This window comes from Benincasa hispida, chromosome 9 (assembly GCF_027475165.1).
Source record: "Benincasa hispida cultivar pf3 chromosome 9, pf3_genome.v1.1, whole genome shotgun sequence".
Taxonomy (NCBI): domain Eukaryota; kingdom Viridiplantae; phylum Streptophyta; class Magnoliopsida; order Cucurbitales; family Cucurbitaceae; genus Benincasa; species Benincasa hispida.
The window spans coordinates 24,335,893-24,355,941 of NC_143486.1; the positions used below are offsets into that span (position 1 = coordinate 24,335,893).

General features: G+C 38.4%; 1 protein-coding gene across 1 annotated transcript; it reads right to left on the reverse strand.

Moving 5' to 3' along the window:
- Positions 1–2,128: 2,128 nt before the first annotated feature.
- On the reverse strand, positions 2,129–3,117 carry LOC120084623 (uncharacterized). The gene is made up of 2 exons (XM_039040432.1): positions 2,577–3,117; positions 2,129–2,463 (listed from the first exon to the last, which is right to left on the reverse strand). Exons 1-2 carry the CDS (start codon positions 3,115–3,117, stop codon positions 2,129–2,131), a joined length of 876 nt encoding a protein of 291 aa, XP_038896360.1.
- Positions 3,118–20,049: the final 16,932 nt, after the last annotated feature.

The following is a 20,049-nucleotide window of genomic DNA, read 5'->3' on the forward strand; positions in this document are numbered from 1 at the left end:
TGATGCTCATTGGCATCACATTTTTCTCTGAAATGCTTCCAGTGCATTGGCACTTATCGCATTTCATGGAGTATTCTCGTGCATCCTTAAATAAAGTGGGCCAGTAATACCCACATTGCAAGACTTTTTCTGCTGTGCGTTGTCCATTGAAATGCCCTCCAAAGGGTGATTCATGACATTGAAATAATATGCGATAGAAAGAAGTTTCTGGAACATAGAGTCTCAATATTTGGTCTGGTCCCCTCTTGTAGAGATTTGGATCGTCCCAGTAGTAAAATTTGCATTCATGAATGATCCTTTTCTTTTAATGGGATGTGTAGTTTTCAGGGAATTGTTTGCAGACCAAGAAGTTGACAATATCTACATACCAGAGTAGTTCTTCAATCTTAAGCAGCTGCTTATCAGGAAATGAGGCGTTCACCTCTGACTGGATGCGATCCACTTCAGGATTCCCTAACCGCGATAAATGGTCAGCGACCTGGTTCTCTATTCCCTTTCAGTTGATTATTTCCATATTAAATTCTTGGAGTAAGAGAACTCATCAGATTAGTCTAGGCTTCACATCTTTTTTTATCACAAATATCTTATTGCCGAGTGGTGTGTGTGGACTATCACTTTTGATCCCAACAAGTCAGGTCTGAATTTTTCAATCGCAAAAATTACCGCAAAAAGTTCCTTCTCGGTGGTGGTGTAATTCGCCTGCATGTTGTTTAATGTTCTACTAGCATATGCGATGGGGTGTAACATTGTTTTTACTTTTTGTGCCAAGACTGCCCCCATCGCATATCCACTGACATTGCACATTAGCTCGAATGGATTTGCCCAATCGAGTGCGATCAAAATTGGCGCTATAGTCAAAGCGTCATTTAGTGTTTTGAATGCAGTGAGGCAGTGTGAATCAAAATCAAAATGTCTATCAGCTTCCAACAATGCATTCAAAGGTCGAGCGATTTTGGAAAAGTCCTTCACAAACCTTCTATAAAACCCCACGTCCCAACAACCTCCTCAAAGCTATCACATTTGCTGGAGGTGGAAGTTTTTCTATAGCTTCAATTTTTGCTTTATCCACCTATAGCCCATTCTTTGAAACCTTGTGCCCGAGCACAATTCCTTCTTTGACCATAAAATGGCACTTTTCCCAGTTCAGCACCAGATTAGTTTCTTCACATCTTTTCAGTATTTTCTTTAGGTTTTGCAGATAGATTTCATATGTTTGCCCATAGACTGAGAAATCATCCATAAAGATTTCAACTGAGTCTTCAAGGTACTCGGAGAAGATTGCCATCATACACCTTTGAAACGTACTGGAAGCATTGCATAGTCCAAAAAGGCATGCAACAAAAGGTGAACATTCCATATGGACATGTGAATATGGTCTTTTCTTGATCCTCTAGTGCGATCATAATTTGGTTATAGCCTGCATACCCATCAAGGAAGCAGAAATAGTCATTCCCCACTAATCGGTCGAGCATTTGATCAATGAAAGGTAAGGGGAAATGATATTTCTTTGTTACCGTGTTGAGTTTCCTGTAGTCCATACAAATTCGTCAACCCGTGGCGGTCCTCATGGGGATCAACTCGTTGTTTGTGTTAGGAACTACTGTCATCCCACCCTTTTTGGGAACACACTGTACGGGGCTGACCTACGTGCTACCTGCGATAGGTAAATAATGCCGACATCTAACCATTCGATGATTTCTTTTTTAACAACCTCTTTCATTGCATGGTTTAGTCTGCATTGGGGTTCTATCGATCCTTTCTGGTTTTCTTCAAGCCAATTTCGATGCATGCAATACATGGGGCTAATACCTCTGATGTTTGCGAGCGTCCATCTGATTGCTCTAATATATTTCTTTAGAACATGAAGTAACATGGTTTCTTTTTCTTCAAGTAACGCAGAGGATATGATGACTGGTAAAGTCTCATTCTGGTCGAGAAATACATACTTCAAGTGGGTTGGTAGAGTTTTTAGTTCCAATGTAGGTGGTTGCTCTAAAGAAGGTTTCTATGCTTTTCTTTCTTCATCCAAATTCAACATTTCTTCATTCTTCAATATCTCTGTTATTGCATGGCAAGTCTCTATGGATGCTGTCGCATCCTCTCTTTCTTCATTTTCTTCCTCGGACTCCTAATCTTCAACGTAAGTGTGTTCATCATTGAAATCTGATAAGCCTTCCTCATCTGGGAACTTCATTGCCTTAATAATATTGAACCTGAGCTTCTTTCCGTTGATGCTCATTGTGATTTCTCCCTTGTGCATATCTATTTGAGCATGACCAGTAGACAAGAATGGTCGTCCTAATATAATTGGAACATCTTTATCCGCCTTATAATCTAAGATAATGAAGTCTGTCAGTAGAATGAATCTATCTATTGTTACCAAGACATCCTTTAATTTCCCTTTAGGGTGCACCAAGGACCTATCTGCAAGTTGAAGAGTCACCGTTGTGAGTGTTAGCTGTCCTACATTCAATCTTTTGAAGATTGAAAGGGGCATTAAGTTTATGCTTGCCCAAGATCGCATAAAGCTTAACCAATATAGATTCCTCCTATTGAGCAGGGTATTGTGAAACTGCCTGGGTCGCGCATCTTTGGTGGGATTATAGTATTGGATTCTTGTGTCAATGCCACCATGGCGAATCTTCTCATGCTTCTCTTCTTCAAGACAATGTCCTCCAAAAATTTCACATACACCGGCATCTGCTCTATCGCTTCTATGAATGAAATATTGATGTGCAATTGTTTCAATATTTCCAAGAAACGATGATACTGCCTTTCATCGTTATGTTTCTTTTTCAGTCTTTGAGGAAATGGAGGTAGCTGTACTTTCAATGTTTCATGGTCTGGAGGCTTAGAGGTGATCGCATCTTTTGTTTCCCTAGTTTTAGACTCCTTTGATTCAATCTGCGATAGAGCCTTCTTTGATTCAATCACAGGTTGCTCCTTTGACTCGGTCTTGTGAGGCTCTTTTCTAACTTTTGTCGTCGCCTTTCCACTCCTTAGGGTGACTGCTTGGCAGTGTTCTTTCCCTGTATTCCCTGGATTGCGTGGAAGCTCGGTTGAGCTAGGCAATGTCCCTTGGGGTCTGTTCTTTAGCTCTCTTGCAATTTGTCCCATTTGAATTTCCAAATTGCGGATGGATGTAGCTTGATTTTGAATAACTGTTTCATTCTTTTTGATGTATTGCTTCAACAAGTTTTCAAGGGATGATGGGGATGGAGTTTGAGAGCTGCTAGCTTGCTATTGTTGTTGTCCATTAGTTCTATAGAAAAACCCTAGTGGTCCCTCCCTCTGAGCCACAGGCTGACTGCCTTGCTGTTGGTTGTTCTTCCAAGAAAAATTAGGGTGATTTCGCCACCCCGGGTTGTAAGTGTTTGAAAAGGATTGTTTTTGACAAAGTAGATTGATTGAGTATTTCGTGGACATTCCTCAAAAGAATGTGATTCTTCACATACAACACAGCTGGTGCTTGTTTGCTCTATCGCATTGACTTTCCCATTTCGAGTTCTTGAATTGTTTATTGCGATGCCTTGCGATAAGTTTATCATCACATTCATCTGATTTTGTAATGATGCAATGTCACCATTACTCGCATTACCTTCTCTGGGCTTTGTTCTTTGATCGCTTTCTTGTCAATCTTCGTGATTTTTCGAGATACGATCAAGAATATTCTTTGCTTCATCATATGTTTTGTCCAGCAGACCTCCCACTGCTGCCGTATTGGTAGCTGTGTGTGATGCAGAATTGAGTCCATGATAGAAAATCTCCATTTGAAGGCAATCCGAAAATCCATTGTGTGGGCAGCTGCGTACTTGTCTCTTAAATCTCGCTGTTGCGTCACTGGGCGATTCATCTTCTTCTTTTTCAAAATTGGTGATCAATTTCCTCATTCTGGCATTCTCTGTGGGAGGGAAATACTTCTTCATAAACTTCTCCACAACTTTCTCCTATGACGTTATCTCTCCTGTTTCGAGAGAGTACGCCCATTTTCTTGCTTTATCACATAGTGAAAATAGAAATAACGTGAGTCGAACCTCTTCTGGGGAAATATTAGGGAACACAAAGGTGTTGCAAATTTCAATGAAGCTTGTAGATGGGCGTGCGGATCTTTACCACTCCGTCCTCCGAACTATCCTACTATTTGTATCATTTACAACATTACTGGCTTCATCTTGAAACTTGATCCATCCAATGCTGGTTTCATGATTCTTGGGGAGAAATTGTACAAGTTTGGTGACGTATACTCCCGGATGGATCTATTGCGATCATTTTCTAGTAGGATGGGATTTGCAATCACGTGGTTTTCATTCACTACTCGTTCTTCAGGTTGTTCAGCAATTCTACGAACTCTTCCTTGTCGTTTACATCTGTTTCTCTGCTTTTTGCGAAAAGTTCTTTCGATCTCTGGGTCATACTTGAGCTCAAGAGTATGTCCTTCACTCATATGACGCTTGCTTCTTCCTTCACAGGTGGAATGACAATACTCCAAAGGTCGAAAGTTGCAAAGTTCAAAGAGGTTTGATGTTAGCGCAATCTATACCATAATCCTCGACAACGGTGCCAAAAACTCGATGTGTTGATTTATCATGCGATGAAAGGATGTGTGGATGCGATGATCATGCAAGTTTTCCTAACAAAGTCCAAGTATAAGCCTTCTTAGAGTCCTAGTAAGTCTAGGGTCGAACGAACTCAACGATCTCCAAGATCACGAACAAACGACAACCACCACACGAACACCGTAAACTCAACGAATGGCCTCTAAAACCTCGACTGTGTCAAGTTGAGTACGACACCACCACAATGACTACCTTTGTATTCTCAGTGTGAGAGTCCAGAAGTGTGGGCTCTGTGTGGACTTGGTTAGAGGAAGAGACTGGACGAGAACAATTGTGTAAACGAAGAGCAAGTGGGAGATGACAAGGTCTATCGTATAGACGATGCCCAATCGTTTGACAAAAGCTATGCGATCGTTTACCAGATGCCGCACAATCGTTTAACTAATCGGCTAGCTGAGTGACTATCGTATAGACACACTCCATGATCGTCTAGTCTCCCTTCAGTTGTCATTTAGCAAATCTAATTTACTTGACAGCCATCGTGAGAAAATTTTAAAGAATAGAAATCTCAATCAACAACTTTTGCAAATTTTCCTAAATTTAGGAAAATATTTTTCTTTTATCTCACGGTTACCATGAAACCGCCAATAACCTCCCACTCAATTAGTTATTAGAGAAAAAGAGATAATTATCCAATAATTAATATTATTATAAATATATATGATAACCAACTTACCATCTACATTTATAACCTATAGTTTAATATTTCATCTCATGAAACATATAAACCATAGCTCTTTTTCTATTCCATGATACTTAATGTAAATCTCATTTACATTATCCTCCACTAGATGTATCTCATACATCACATCGATCATATTATATATAATCGAATGATCTCTTTTCATTTTGAACATTTCAAATCAACACCAAGAACTGATTCTTAGCTTGAATCCATTGAGCTACTAAGAGAACCTTATGGACCTATAGCTCGAAGCTCCAACGGTAGGTGAATAACAGACTAAACTCTTTAGTCACGGGATTCACCATCCCTTAACTGCCTGACAGTTCACTAAAGACCGACAAATGAACTTTCCTTACTATAGACATATTATGTGTCCATATAACCCAATCAACAGTGTGATAACCCTTCACAGATCGCTCATAAGTACAACTCGGCCAATAACAGTTATGCCTCTATAGTTACATCTAACTTCTTAAGTACCACTGATCCCTCTAATGTACATAAGTCATAGTCCTACTATGGCTGAGTCATCTCTTCTAAAGAGAAGCTGTGGCCACTATGTTCAAGCCTCGAAATCAGCCTTTAAGGGAGAAATCTATCTACTTACCTCTACTTTGGGGAAGGAGTGAATTTCATCTTGTGTAACTGAGTTCCCAGCTCCCAAATCAGACAAGTCTCCAAAAAGGTAGGCATGTTGAGTTGGTAATCTGGCCACTCTCACCCATACTAATCAAAGGACCACTCTCAAAGGTAGGAGTTCCCAAAAAACTTAGGATCGAGGTCTTGTTACCTATGGTCGTTTAGGTGAGATGTAAGTCTTCAGTATCAACGACATTATATACAGAGACGAATCATCTCGTGGTCCGGTCTTATGAAAACTCTTTGTATAGGACACCTCCGCTCGGATATCTCCACATGAATGGCCAGGATCTACCATCTGTAGTAGTTCATAACACTTGCAAACCTCTACAAATTGGGTCGTATCCGTAGTGTCACCAGGATCAAGAATCCCTCCTTAATCCTTATATTATAGACCTATTTTGGTTATCACTTAAGGCATGATCGACTTGTATATCTCATATACATGCTTAAGTTTATATACAATAACCATAGAGCTTTGTTGATTGGATATGAGTAAATGCCAGATAAAATAACTCTTATTTTATTCATAACAATGTGTATATATTACAAACAACGAAACTCCAGGAGAATTAGGACACCAATCCCAATAATCTCCCACTTGTCTTAATGCCTTGGGAGACTAATGTACAATACAAGATAAATACATGTACAATTTACAATAAACTAAGGCATACCCTAGTATCATCCCTCACTTGCCTTAGACAAGATGCCACATGTCCTGTAGACCAGACTCTCCAGGTGACCCTCGAACACTTTAACCGTGAGAGCCTTTGTAAAGGATCAGCAACGTTGTGCTCCAACGCGATCTTCGTGACTATCACATCACTGCGATGCACAATCTCCCTAATCAAGTGGTATTTCCGTTCTATATACTTGCCCTGACGATGACTCCGAGGTTCCTTCGAATTTGCTACAGCCTCGTTGTTATCATAATATAGAGTGATTGGCAAATCTATATTTGGAACAACTTCCAAATCTATAAGGAATTTCCTCATCCAAACAGCCTTCTTACCTGCTTCACAAGCGGCTACATATTCGGCTTCCATAGTGGAGTTCGCGATGTATCATTGCTTGATGCTTCGCCACACTACAACCCTTCCATTTAGCGTGAACACTGACCCCAATGTTGATTTACGAGAATCTTTATCAGTCTAAAAATCAAAGTCGATGTATCCTGTAAGGATCAAATCCTTATCTCCATACACGAGCATGTAGTCCCTCGTTCTCTAAAGATACTTGAGGATTGTCTTGACCACCATCCAATGATCAAATCCTGGATTGGACTGATACCGACTGACAATCCCTACTGCATAGCAAATGTCGGGTCTGGTACACAACATTGCATACATTAAGCTTCCAACAACTGAAGCATAAGGAATCCGTCTCATCTTCTTAGGACATTGATCCTTAGACAAAACGATTCCATGCCTGAAGGGTAACAACCCCTCTTGGAATCCTGCATCCTGTACCTGATCAACATTTGATTGATGTACGATGCCTGAGACAGAGCTAACCTCTTGTTTTTACGATCCCAAATGATCTGGATCCCTAGAACATACTGTGCCTCACCCAAATATTTTATTTAGAACTGAGCAGCTAGCCACTTTTTAATGTCAATCAGAAACCCTACATCATTCCCAATGAGTAGGATATCATCTACATACGGTACCAAGAAAGCTACTGAGTTGTTAATGATCTTCTTGTAAACACAAGGCTCATCAATGTTCTGATTAAAGCCAAACGACTTGACCGCACTATCAAATCTAATGTTCCATGATCGAGATGCTTGTTTCAGCCCATAAATGGACCTATGAAGCTTGCAAACTTTTTGCTCTTGATTAGGAACTACGAACCCCTCTGGTTTAGTCATGTAGATGGTCTTCTCAAGATTACCATTAAGATAGGCAGTCTTGACGTCGATTTGCCATATCTCATAATCATAAAATGTAGCTATAGAACGGAGTATCCTGATAGACTTGAGCATGACAACAGGTGAAAAAGTTTCTTCATAGTCAACTCCCTCGACCTGGGTATAATTCTTTGCCACGAGTCTAGCCCTAAAGGTTTGCACCTTTCCATTTACACCTCTCTTTCGCTTATAGATCCACTTACACTCAATAGGTCTTAGCCCATCAGGCAGATCCAAAAGATCTCAGACGTTATTGAAGTACATAGACTCCATCTCTTGGTTCATGGCTTTAATCCATTCATCCTTGTCAACATCCTCCATTGCTTTCTTAAAAGACAACGGATCCTTGACCCCATCATTAGAAATGACATTTAGGACTTCAGTCAAACCCATGTAGCGATCCGATGGGATCATAACCCTCCCATTATGTCAAGGCAGTCTCAACTCTTGAGTTGGTTGACTAGATGCACCGACTTCAACAACTCTTCTGTCGGCCTGCTCAACAACTCTTGTTAAACCCTTGGTAGTCTCAATCTCACTAGAAATCTTATGTAAAACAAGCTTATTCCGTGGCTAATGATCTCGGATGTGGTCTTCTTTCAAGAAGATAACATTTGTAGAAACAAACACTTTGTTCTCACTCGAATCATAGAAGTATCCACCCCTCGTTTCCCTGGGGTAGCCTACAAAGAGGTAAACTTTCGAATGCGGTTCCAATTTCTTCGGGTTAGCCACAAGCATATGTGCCGGACACCCCCAAATTCGAAAGTGGAATAAACTACCTTTACGGCCTCTCCACAACTCAAAAGGTGTTTCAGAAATACTTTTCGAGGGAATGTTGTTCAGAATGTAGCAAGCACTCTCCACTACAATACCCCAAAACAGGTATGGAAGATGAGCATAACTCATCATTGACTGAACCATGTCCAACAAGGTTTTGTTTCTCCTTTCTGATACACCATTCTGCTGAGGACCTGAGGTGTACCTGGGGTTGAGATTTGGGACCCAATCCTATGTTTTATCATATAGTTTTGGAATCGGAGGTCCATATACTCTCCACCACCATCAGATCGTAGTGTTTTTATCTTCTTACCTAACAAGTTTTCAACTTCAGCCCTATACTCCTTGAACTTGTCAAGGGCTTCAGACTTACGTTGCATTAGGTAGAGATACCCATACCTTGAATAATCATCTATGAAAGAGATGAAATATTCATGCTCACCTCGAGCTCTAACACTCATTGGGCCACAAAGGTCTGAATGTACAAGCTCCAAGGTTTCTTTGGCTCTGTAACCCTTTCTAGTAAAAGGTCATTTGGTTCTCTTGCCTTCGAGGCATGATTCACACACCGGCAAGGAGTTTTCTTTTAAACTCTTTAGAAGTCCACTTTTCACCAACTACTCAATCCTATTGAGGTTGATGTGACCTAACCTTAGATGCCATAGATGGACGTTTTCCTTAGGAGAAACCTTTGGTCTTTTAGCTGTTGTTGCCGTATTGAACATTTCAGTGTTAAACAAGGCTTTTATGACTAATGACCTTAGTACATACAAGTTATTTTCCATTGAACCAACACCAATCTCCATTCCATTCTTGAAAATAAACATTTTATTCTCAGAAAAAGAGATGATATACCCTTGTTCAATGAGACAAGAAACCGAGATTAAGTTTTTCTTGATATGAGGAACTACAAAAACATTATCTAGTAACAAATAACGTTTCTCGTCCAAAAATAACTTCAGCCTGCCTACAGCAACAGCTAAAACAACCTCACCTGTACCGACTCGAAGAGTCATCTCTCCTAGTGGCAACGATTGCCAGGAACTAAATCCTTGGTAAGAGGAACTGACATGGTTATTAGCACCTGAATCTAGGATCTAGGCAGAATCATCATTCTCTACCAAACATGTCTCCCAGACCAATAAATCAGATTTACTGTCTTTAGACAACCTCCTCTTTTGAAGTGTAGTGGGATCAGTATCATAACCCAAATAAGCTTCAAGTTCCATGTTAGAGAACATTTCTCTTCTATGAACCTCAATAGAGTCAGCAACAATTGCTTCATCTTCTTGGAGTTTAACTTGGGAACTGACACTACTATCCATCCCTCTGTGCTCGAAAAGTAAGAACTGACGTTCAAACAAATCTTGCAATGAGTCCATGATCTCGTGTGCAATGACCATGTTCTCAACCCTTTTGGCCAAAACATCAAGTATGCTAGCAAAAATGTGAAGTCGGGCCAATGAATTAGCCTTCATTCACACCTCATATGTATTGCGAACACTTCGTGGTGCATCAAGGGTCGAGACTTGAGGGCATTCCTCAATAATAACAAAATCGAGGTCGTTTACCACGAAATACGTTTTACAAGACTCTTTCCACTGTATGTAATTGGTCAAATTAGAGGCATTAAATGGAAATACTAACACATTACTGAAAACAAAAACACATTGACCTACGTTAGGTTTTAAGCAAATACCCATTGAAAAAGCATACAACATCCAATAAGATTTTGCAAAACTTACATAAACCCCGTGTAACATCTAGTTTCGCAATGATGCTTCAAAGGTTTAGGACAAAAGCCACCGAAGGGAGGTCAATTATCCCTCCTCTGAATTGTGAAAGTCTCCACCAGTCATTAATACCAGAACAACTCTTGCTCCTATAACGACTAGCCATCATTGATTTGGTCAAGAGATTGTTAACTTACTTTACAATCTTCCTTAAGTGTGACCCGCCATTTTAGGCCCTAGAGATCTGCCCCAAGCAGCCAATCCGAAGGAAAAAAATCTGATTGGGGCAAAACCAAGCGACCCTATCCATTTCTAGAGTTCACCTTGATCTTGACCAATTTCACAAAACCCATCCGAAGGGGGACACTCCCAGGGCACCCGAGGGAGTACAGAATTATCTCATGATGTGAACCAATGACAGAGACCGTAGGATGTGTTGACACACACCCTTCACCCACTTACTATAGCACTCTCTCTGTCCACCTTTATATTGACTCATGAAAACACCATCCGAAGAGGGATGCTCCTAGGGTACCACGAGGCCAGGCATAAATTTCACAGTGTGAACATTCAGAGAGAAATACTAGTGGAATAATTGATATATCAAATACATCTCTTCCTCCCACTGAGTATTTTATAACCTTGGGTTTAGTTTACTTAGGAAAAACACGACTAAGAAATTTAAGTAAGTCACTTTTTAGGTTTTCCTAAGAATAACTTTTCCCTTGGATAGTTGAAATAACTTTTGATCATCATCCATTAAACTATTTAACGGAGTCTTTGACCAATTGTCCCCATGCTTGCAGAAAATCTATCTAATTAACCTTTCCAGGTAGGCTCCCAGGTAGAGGTGTTCCGTTTCGTCAGCTTAAGTACCCCAACTTAGACAGAACCCGTCTTAGATAAAAAGTCCCTTAAAGATAGATTTAATACAATTTTAATCTTTTATGCCAATAAATTTAATCCTATTAAACCGATTTAAAAAGATTAAACTAGGTTACTAATCTCATTAAAACCTTTAAACTTAGGTCTATCTCAATCCAATTTTAAAACCCTTTTAAAACATGAGTTCACCCTAAGTCTGCATGCAACTCTTTCTTATCGATTTTAGTTCTAATTTCTATTATAACACTTACAACAGAAACAACTAAAACCAACCACATCGCAAAGCTAACACATACCAGGCATTCATAACTTTTACAAACAACCTAAGTGTCATGCTCAATGCATTGTTCATTCATTGTTACATTTTTATATAACACTTATACAAACAAGCAATGAATCAAGCAAGACAAGCTTCCATTCACCCTTATACTATAATGTTTATAATATAAAGATGATGCATGAATATGCTAACTGCATGCACAAATATAACTTTTATATTTTCATGATGTATGTGCATGCTTTCATGTCATTTCATCATGCTATATTAAACTTTTATAATACATGATGCATGAATAATTGCACAACCTAAGGTGGGTTTTAAACCTATATGTCAAACACTTGTCCATATAAACCACATACATCTCATGTATAAAAAACAAAATGTCGATGAACCGGGAGAAATTGCCTCCTGAAAAACAAAAGCTAACTATTATAAAACAAGGAGTTTTCGGTTCAAACAAGCGAACTAGGTCTTGAATCATCCGGTCGAAGTTCATTTCTCCACTGATCGTGTACCATATACCCCGCGATCATCTATATGAAAGAGTAAACGCTTTACTCAATCGTTTACCTATGCTTCCAGAGCTAAATGATCATTTAGCAACGATCGTGTACCTTTTACCATGCGATGAAGCATGAGGTACGCGATGGTGTAGCGCGCTCTGCAACGCAAGCCTTAAACGATCATCTAAACAACAACGATGCGGTGAAGTACGATCGTCTAAATGATCGCTGACCGAGTGCCTTTGTATCATATACCGGATGATCGTGTAGTCAGTAATTATACGATGAGGCATGCTAACTACACGATCGTTTAGCGCGTGCCTTTTTCTAAACGATAAGCACCAAATGCTCCCACTACGATCGTCTACCTCCAGCATCTACGTGATCAGGAAACCAATGCTACGTGATAGAGTAAACGATTTACCCCATCGTTTAGCATGCTAAACGATGGTTTAGTAAATACTACATGATTGTATAGAAAAATCTACACGATCGTTTACCTGAGGCTACACGACCGACCAACTCTTTTCTTTTTCTTCGCTGAGAATCACATCTTCATGCTTTGAAACTTCATCACGAACGACTCGACTAACTCAAACACTTTGAATTACAGACTCGGTATCATGTAAATTATGCCCAAAAACATAGGGGCCCTTACAAATTAACATTGTGTAATTTAAAGAAAGATTTTAAAAAGAGGCGATTAAACCCATAAAAATTCATCAAAACCATCCACAAACGCATTTAACAATTAAACGCAATGCAGAAAACCCACCACGGCTGTAAAAGAAGTTCAAAACAGAAGTGAAATTTGGAATATCAGAACAACCTAACTCTAATATCAATTGAAGGAAATCGGACATGAGGATTTCCATGAGCAGTGGAAGGATCATTCCAAATTTCATTCGTACATGAACATTCACAATTACAATCAAGAAATAGAAACAACAGGCTACACATACAACGAAATTACAACATGCTTCTCTATAGATCAAGGGATAGAATTAACATACCTTTGAAGACTCATCTTCAAGATCCCTCGATCACGAACGCTTGATCAAACAGCAACACAGCAGTCACGAATGCTCGAACACTTCGACCGCTATACTACACGATCAAAGAGACCACGAACTCAGCGATCTCCAAGATCACGAACAAACAACAACCACCACACAAAACAACAAACTCAACGAATGTCCTCCAAAAGCTCGACTGTGTCGAATTGAGTACGACAACACCACAATGGCTACCTTGGTATTCTGGTGTGAGAATCCATAAGCGTGAGCTCTGTGTGGACTTGGTTAGTGGGAGATGACAAGGTTTATTGTATAGACGATGCCCAATCGTTTAACAAAAGCTATGCAATCATTTAGCAGAAGCTGCACAATCGTTTAGCTAATCGGCTAACTGAGTGACTATCGTATAGACACACTCCATGTTCAGTCTCTCTTCAGCTGTCGTTTAGTAAATCTAATTTACTTGACAGCCACCGTGAGAAAATTTCTGAGAACAGAAATCTCAATTAACAACTTTTGCAAATTTTCCTAAATTTAGGAAAACATTTTTCCTTTTATCTCACGATTACCATGAAACCACCAATAACCTCCCACTCAATTAGTTATTAGAGAAAAAGAGATAATTATCCAATAATTAATATTATTATAAATATATATGATAACCAACTTACCATACTATATTTATAACCTATAGTTTAATATTTCATCTCATGAAACATATAAACTATAGCTCTTTTTCTATTCCATGATATTTAATGTAAATCCCTTTTACATTAATCCTCCACTAGATGTATCTCATACATCACACCATTCATATCATATGTAATTGAATTACCTCTTGTCAATTTGAACATTTCAAATCAACACCAAGAACAGATCCTCAGCTTGAATCCATTGAGCTACCAAGGAGACCTTATGGACCTGTAGCTTGAAACTCCAACCGTACGTGAATAACTGACTAAATTCTTTAGTCATGGGATCCACCATCCATTAACTACCTGGCACTTCACTAAAGACCAACAGCTGAACTCTCCTTACTATAGATATATTATGTGTCCATATCAACCAATCAACAGTGTGATAACCCTTCACAGATCGCTTGTAAGTACAACTCGGCTAATAGCTGTTATGCCCCTGTAGTTACATCTAACTTCTTAAGTACCATTGATCCCTCTAATGAACATAAGTCATAATCCTACTATGACTGAGTCATCTCTTCCAAAGAGAAGCTGTGGCCACTATGTTCAAGCCCCAGAATCAGCCTTTAAGGGAGCAATCTATCTACTTATCTTTGCTTTGGGGAAGGAATGAATTCCATCTTGTGTAACTGAGTTCCCAACTCCCAAATCAGATAAGTCCCCCAAAAAGGTAGGCATGTTGAGTTGGCAATCTGGCCACTCTCACCCATACTAATCAAAGGATAGCCTCAAAGATAGGAGTTCCCAAAACACTCAGGATTGAGGTCCTGCCACCTATGGTCGTTTAGGTGAGATGTAAGTCTTCAGTACCAACGGCGTTATATACAGAGACGAATCATCTCGTGGTCCGGTCATATACAAACTCTTTGTATAGGACACCCTCGCTTGCATGTCTCCACATGAATGGTCACAGGATCTACCATCTGTAGTAGTTCACAACACTTGCAAACCTCTACAAAGCGAGCCGTATCCGTAGTGTTACCAGGATCAGGAATCCCTCCTTAATCTTTATACTACAGACCTATTTAGGTTATCACTTAAGGCATGATCCACTTGTATATCTCATATACATGCTTAAGCTTACATACAATAACCATGGAGCTTTATTTATTGGATATGAGTAAATGTCAGATAAAATAACTCTTATTTTATTCATAACAATGTGTATGTATTACAAACAACGAGACTCCGAGAGAATTAGGACACCAATCCCAACAATACCCACTTCTTAATGACTTCATATGTGTAGGATTTAACGTATTTGAACACTTTTCAACAAGGTTTTGCGTCATTTTGGGTAAGACATTGATGTTCATCAATATGATATTCATACTGATTGTATGTTAACTGGTTTGTTCAACTCCTGTTACCATGTTTTTTAAATTTATTTTCATCATCCCCCTTTATTGGGATGATTCCAGGTTTTTTAATACGAATAATAAGGAAAAGAAATTGGTTAGATCCCTAAGAAAATGTAAATGACGTTTGTGGAACACTCTTTTGAAGGAACTTTTATTCAAGAGTACCTACGAGCCGAAGCGAATCTTTCCAATTCATTGTGACAGAATTACCGCATATACATTCAAAACATACTAATATGCATTCATAATGCTAAAGAGATCAAGAGATCATACCAAATGAAGATTTCTTCTTCACGGCGAGTCTAAAACCCAACCATCTACCTCGAACAATCACCACTCGGACAGAAGGAAACAGAGAAGACAATACCACTCAGAGCCCTTAGTATTCTTGGAGTGAGAATCCAAAGTGTGGGCTTTGTTCGGATTTGGTAGAGGGAAGGAGGAAGAGAGACCGTACACAACGATCAAGCAAGTGGGAGATGAGGTCGTCTATCGCATAGACAAGAGGCTTGACTGTTTAGGTGAAGTATACGATAGTATAGGAAAAAGTAAGCGGTCATCTAAACGATCTTGTAGGAAAAGGGTGAGTGATCGTCCAAACGATCGCGTAGGAAAAACTAAGTGATCGTCTATACGATCGTTTAGTGAATATCGGGAGCTAAACGATTGCTTAAGAAAAGGTAAACGATCGTTTAGTTAATAGCGCACAACAGTGTAATTGGTAAGCGATTGCTTAATAATATCGTAAATGTAAGCGATCGTGCAGTCACTATCGTATAGGCACTGATTTTCTAAACGATGACTCTATCTTTTGCACAATGTCCACGCCTATGACTCCTGCACACCGTCAGCTATTTATAATGCACTCATCCGTTATTTAGAATAGAAGAGACGCCATCCCATTTCCTTTATAACCATCCAATGAATGTGATCTTACCATATTTATAACATATAAATTAATATCATATATTAATTATAATATTTTCCACTACTAGATATAAATCATATTTTTATCCAATTTTCTCCAAATTAATGTATCTCATACATAAAGTTAATTATATCATATTTAATTAACTTGTTCAATTATATCATATATAATCGAACTCCCTTTTATCAATTTGAACATTTCAAACTAATCCAAAAACTAATTCTCAATTTGTATTCAAGCTACCAAGGGGACCTTATGGACCTATGGCTCGAGGCTCCAACAGTGCGTGAATAGTTGACTAAACTCTTTAGTTACGATATCCACCATCCGTTAACTGCCAGACATTCCACTAAAGATCGACAGTTGAACTCTTCTTGTCATAGATATATTTCTATGTCCATTGGATATAACCAATCCTCAGTACGATGACCCCTCACAGATGCTCGTAATTACAACAGGTCAATTTATCGTTTTGCCCCTTTAATTACATCTTCCTTCTTAAGTACCATTGATCCCTCTAATGAACAATACAACATAATCCTACTATGTGTGAACACCTCTCAGTCCATGAGAAGGTGTGTGGCACCACATCGTTCAAGCCACGAGATCAGCCCTTAAAAGAGTAATCTATCTACTTACCCTTACTTTGGAGAAGGAGTGAACTCCATCTTGTGAAGCTGAGTTCCCAGCTCCCAAATCAAACGAATCCCCAAAATGGTGGGTTTGAGTCGGCGTTCTGGCCACTCGCACCCATGCAAATGAAATGACCACCCTCAATGGCAGAAGTTCCCAACTCACGCAGGATTGAGGTCATGTTACCTATGGTCATCTTAGTGAAGTGAAGTCTCAGTCATGAACGGTGTTATATGACGACATTAACACTTCGAGGTCAAATCTTATACAAACTCTTTGTATAGGACGCCCCTGCTTGCATGTCCGCTACACGAATGATCAGGATAAGCCCTCTAAGTCACAACATTTGTAACAATTCCACAAAGTAGGTCATGTCCGTAGTGTTACCAGGATAAGTTTTCCTTCTATATCCATATACTACAGATTATTTTTGTTGTCACTTAAAACATGATCCACTTGTATGTCACTACATACATGCTTAAGTTACATAAAAATAACCAGGGATATTGAGTTTATTGGTTTGTGGTAAAATGAAAAATATCTAAATGTGCAAAGTCAAGTAGTGAAGTAAATATCATTTATATTATACATCACAAATGTTCATACAAAGTTGTTTACAAACTACTGGACAAACATAAACCCTAACATCTTTATGGTAGGTGTTGTCTTTATTTATCTACTTTGTTTTGAACTTATTCATTTAAATATAAATTATAAATCTGGTATTTTGTTTTGAACTAACCTAAGTTGAGTATCTTGCGACTTGGGCAACATTTCCACCTATTTTCTTTGATTGTAAGGGTACTAACTAATTTCGGGCACTAACTAATTTGACTCAATTCAATTTTTTTTTTGGGGGGGGGGGGGGGGGGGGGTGGGTTGCTAACCCAATTATCTGGTGCCTATGATTGCTTTATTCATTCTTTTTAAACATTCTTATTCCACTTATGGATCGAGGTATGCTAACTTCTTGTTTGAATCTTGCATCCTGAAATAAGTGTAAGTGATTTTCTAAACGTTCTTATTCCACGTATGGACCAAGGTATGCTAACTTCTTGTTTGAATCTTGCATCCTTATATAAGTGTCATTGATTTTCGGTGATGGATTGCTGCTGATCTTTTTTAAGAATAAAACTAACATTTCCAAATGTAAGATAGCCTATTGTATGTACCTTGGATCCTTCAAATATGTCTTTACTAGATTCTCAGTTATGGATAGACGTCTACTGCTGATATTTTTTAAGAATAAAACTAAAATTTTCTAATGTAAGTTTCTATTGCACTAGTTGAACTGAGAAGTTCTTTCACGTATTTCTCCATTTTTGTGTGTTTATGACATGTATTATCCGGTTCCAATGTCTCAGGTTCTTGAAGAGGGAGAATCTTATTGATGTCACTGAGGTGTTTAGAGCTCTTTAAACGCGAGCTCTTAATTTTGAGATTAGTTTGCTGATTTATCTCTAGCTAATTGATTCCCCAATATTTGGTGAGCTTGGATTTTATTCTAATATATGTTTGTTACGAAATCGACAAGTAAAGAACACAAAAAGGAATGTAGAGTAGGGAAGATCGACACACAGATATACGTGGTTCACTAACAGTGTGTTAGCTATGTCCATAGGCAGAGGGAGAACAATATTATTTCGAGAGAATGTTTTCAGAATTACATCAAGAACGGCGCCTCTAGGTTAGAAAGTTTATATATCGCACTGCTCTAAACCCTAAGGTCAAAAACATAAATAACTGCAAATAAATAAATATGCTGAATATAAAATCTGAATAGGTTTTGGGGGCGTTTCCCTCGAACCCCCACCAGGGCACACTGCCCCCGGTCAGCGAGACCCCGTATTCGAAGCGCTAGCAAACAGTTTCAAGGCATTTCTACCTATATGTTTTTGTGATTTGATTTCACATTAAGTATAAATACAAATTTAGTTTCATTCTTCACCCATGAGATGGCTTGCTGTTAACATCGTCTTTTCTACTTCTTTAATACGTTTGGTTTAGCATGTGAAGGATTAAAGTTACACTTGGTAGGTATTATTTAATCTAGATAAAAGAGTTGCATTACTTGTTGCATTTAGTAATTAATTTGAAATATATAAATCCACCTTTGGATTTTAGGCTTCTTTGCAATCTATAGTTTCACAGTGATTTCTCTTCTCAAAGTTACCGAATGCAACTTGGAATTACTTCTCTCTGTGGAAGATTTTGTGTTGTTTCTTATTCTTTCGAACTCTGTGTGATAGGTCTTTTGGACTTGAAGGCTTTTGTAAAGGTTTTGATAGCATAAATATTTAAATCATATTGAATAGATTTAACCCTAGGATCATTCATGTTAAATTGTCAAGAATAAATAACATACCGGATTCCATGTGATTGATGATAGGTTCAAGATGACGATGGTTTTAAGATGACTATAGTCTTCCTCAACCAAAACTCTGAATGCCCTTAGTGGGATCTTTCTCTAAATGGGATTCAAGAAAGTCTGGGTGCTTATTGTTTTGGTATATTGGGGACCATAGCCCTAAGGTCACTTTATATACTAGTTCAATTAGGGTTCCCATTAAACTCTAATTAACTAGGAATGAGCTTCTACCCATTAAGTCTATACTCAATTAGGAATCTAGGGCCTTAATTAATTAGATCACGTAATATGGCCTAACCTAATAAAATAACCCAATGTGATAAATTATTAATCCACATACATAACCCATACTTTAATTAAACATACTATCATTTAAATATATCTAACAATCTCCCACTTGGGCTATATCTGTGTACCTGATATAATTAAATCACATAAACCTTAAGCGTGTATAAACAAATTATTTCAATAATAGAATTTCCCTTTAGTTCAATCTGGTCCATCTTCTGTATTCACGAAATCAAGGCGGCTTTCGTCACTACCCTTGTAACTAAACCTTCTTTGATCACCAATTCCAATACATTCAATGACATAGATCAAGCATGGATGGATAGTATGGAAACTACATGCAAAGTGATCTAGATCATGCTTGTTTCCAACTGGTCCAAATTTCTTAATGAGATCATTCTTAAAAACTTTATGCTAAACCGTATGCATGGTAAACGAGTTCAACTAATAAAACATAAACCATCAACTTTATTCTATATAGAAAATAAACAAAATAAAGTCAAAGAACATCCTCAATAACAAACTTCCACCAAACCATTGGAATAAAAAAAGTAACTAACACCAATGTGAGCAACATGCTCATGAAAAACTTTAGGTGGTAAACCTTTAGTCAATGAATCTACCATCATAGAGATCGTTCCTATGCGTTCTATCGAAATTTGACCATTTTAAACTCTTTCTTTAACAACTAGAAACTTCACATCTACATGCTTTGACTTTGTAT

Coding starts and splice junctions, on each gene's coding strand:
- LOC120084623 (XM_039040432.1), bottom strand. CDS start 3,117: ATGGGACAAATTGCAAGAGAGCTAAAGAACAGACCCCAAGGGACATTG. Junction 2,464..2,576: donor ACCAAAGATGCGCGACCCAG/GCAGTTTCACAA, acceptor GATTGAATGTAG/GACAGCTAACACTCACAACG.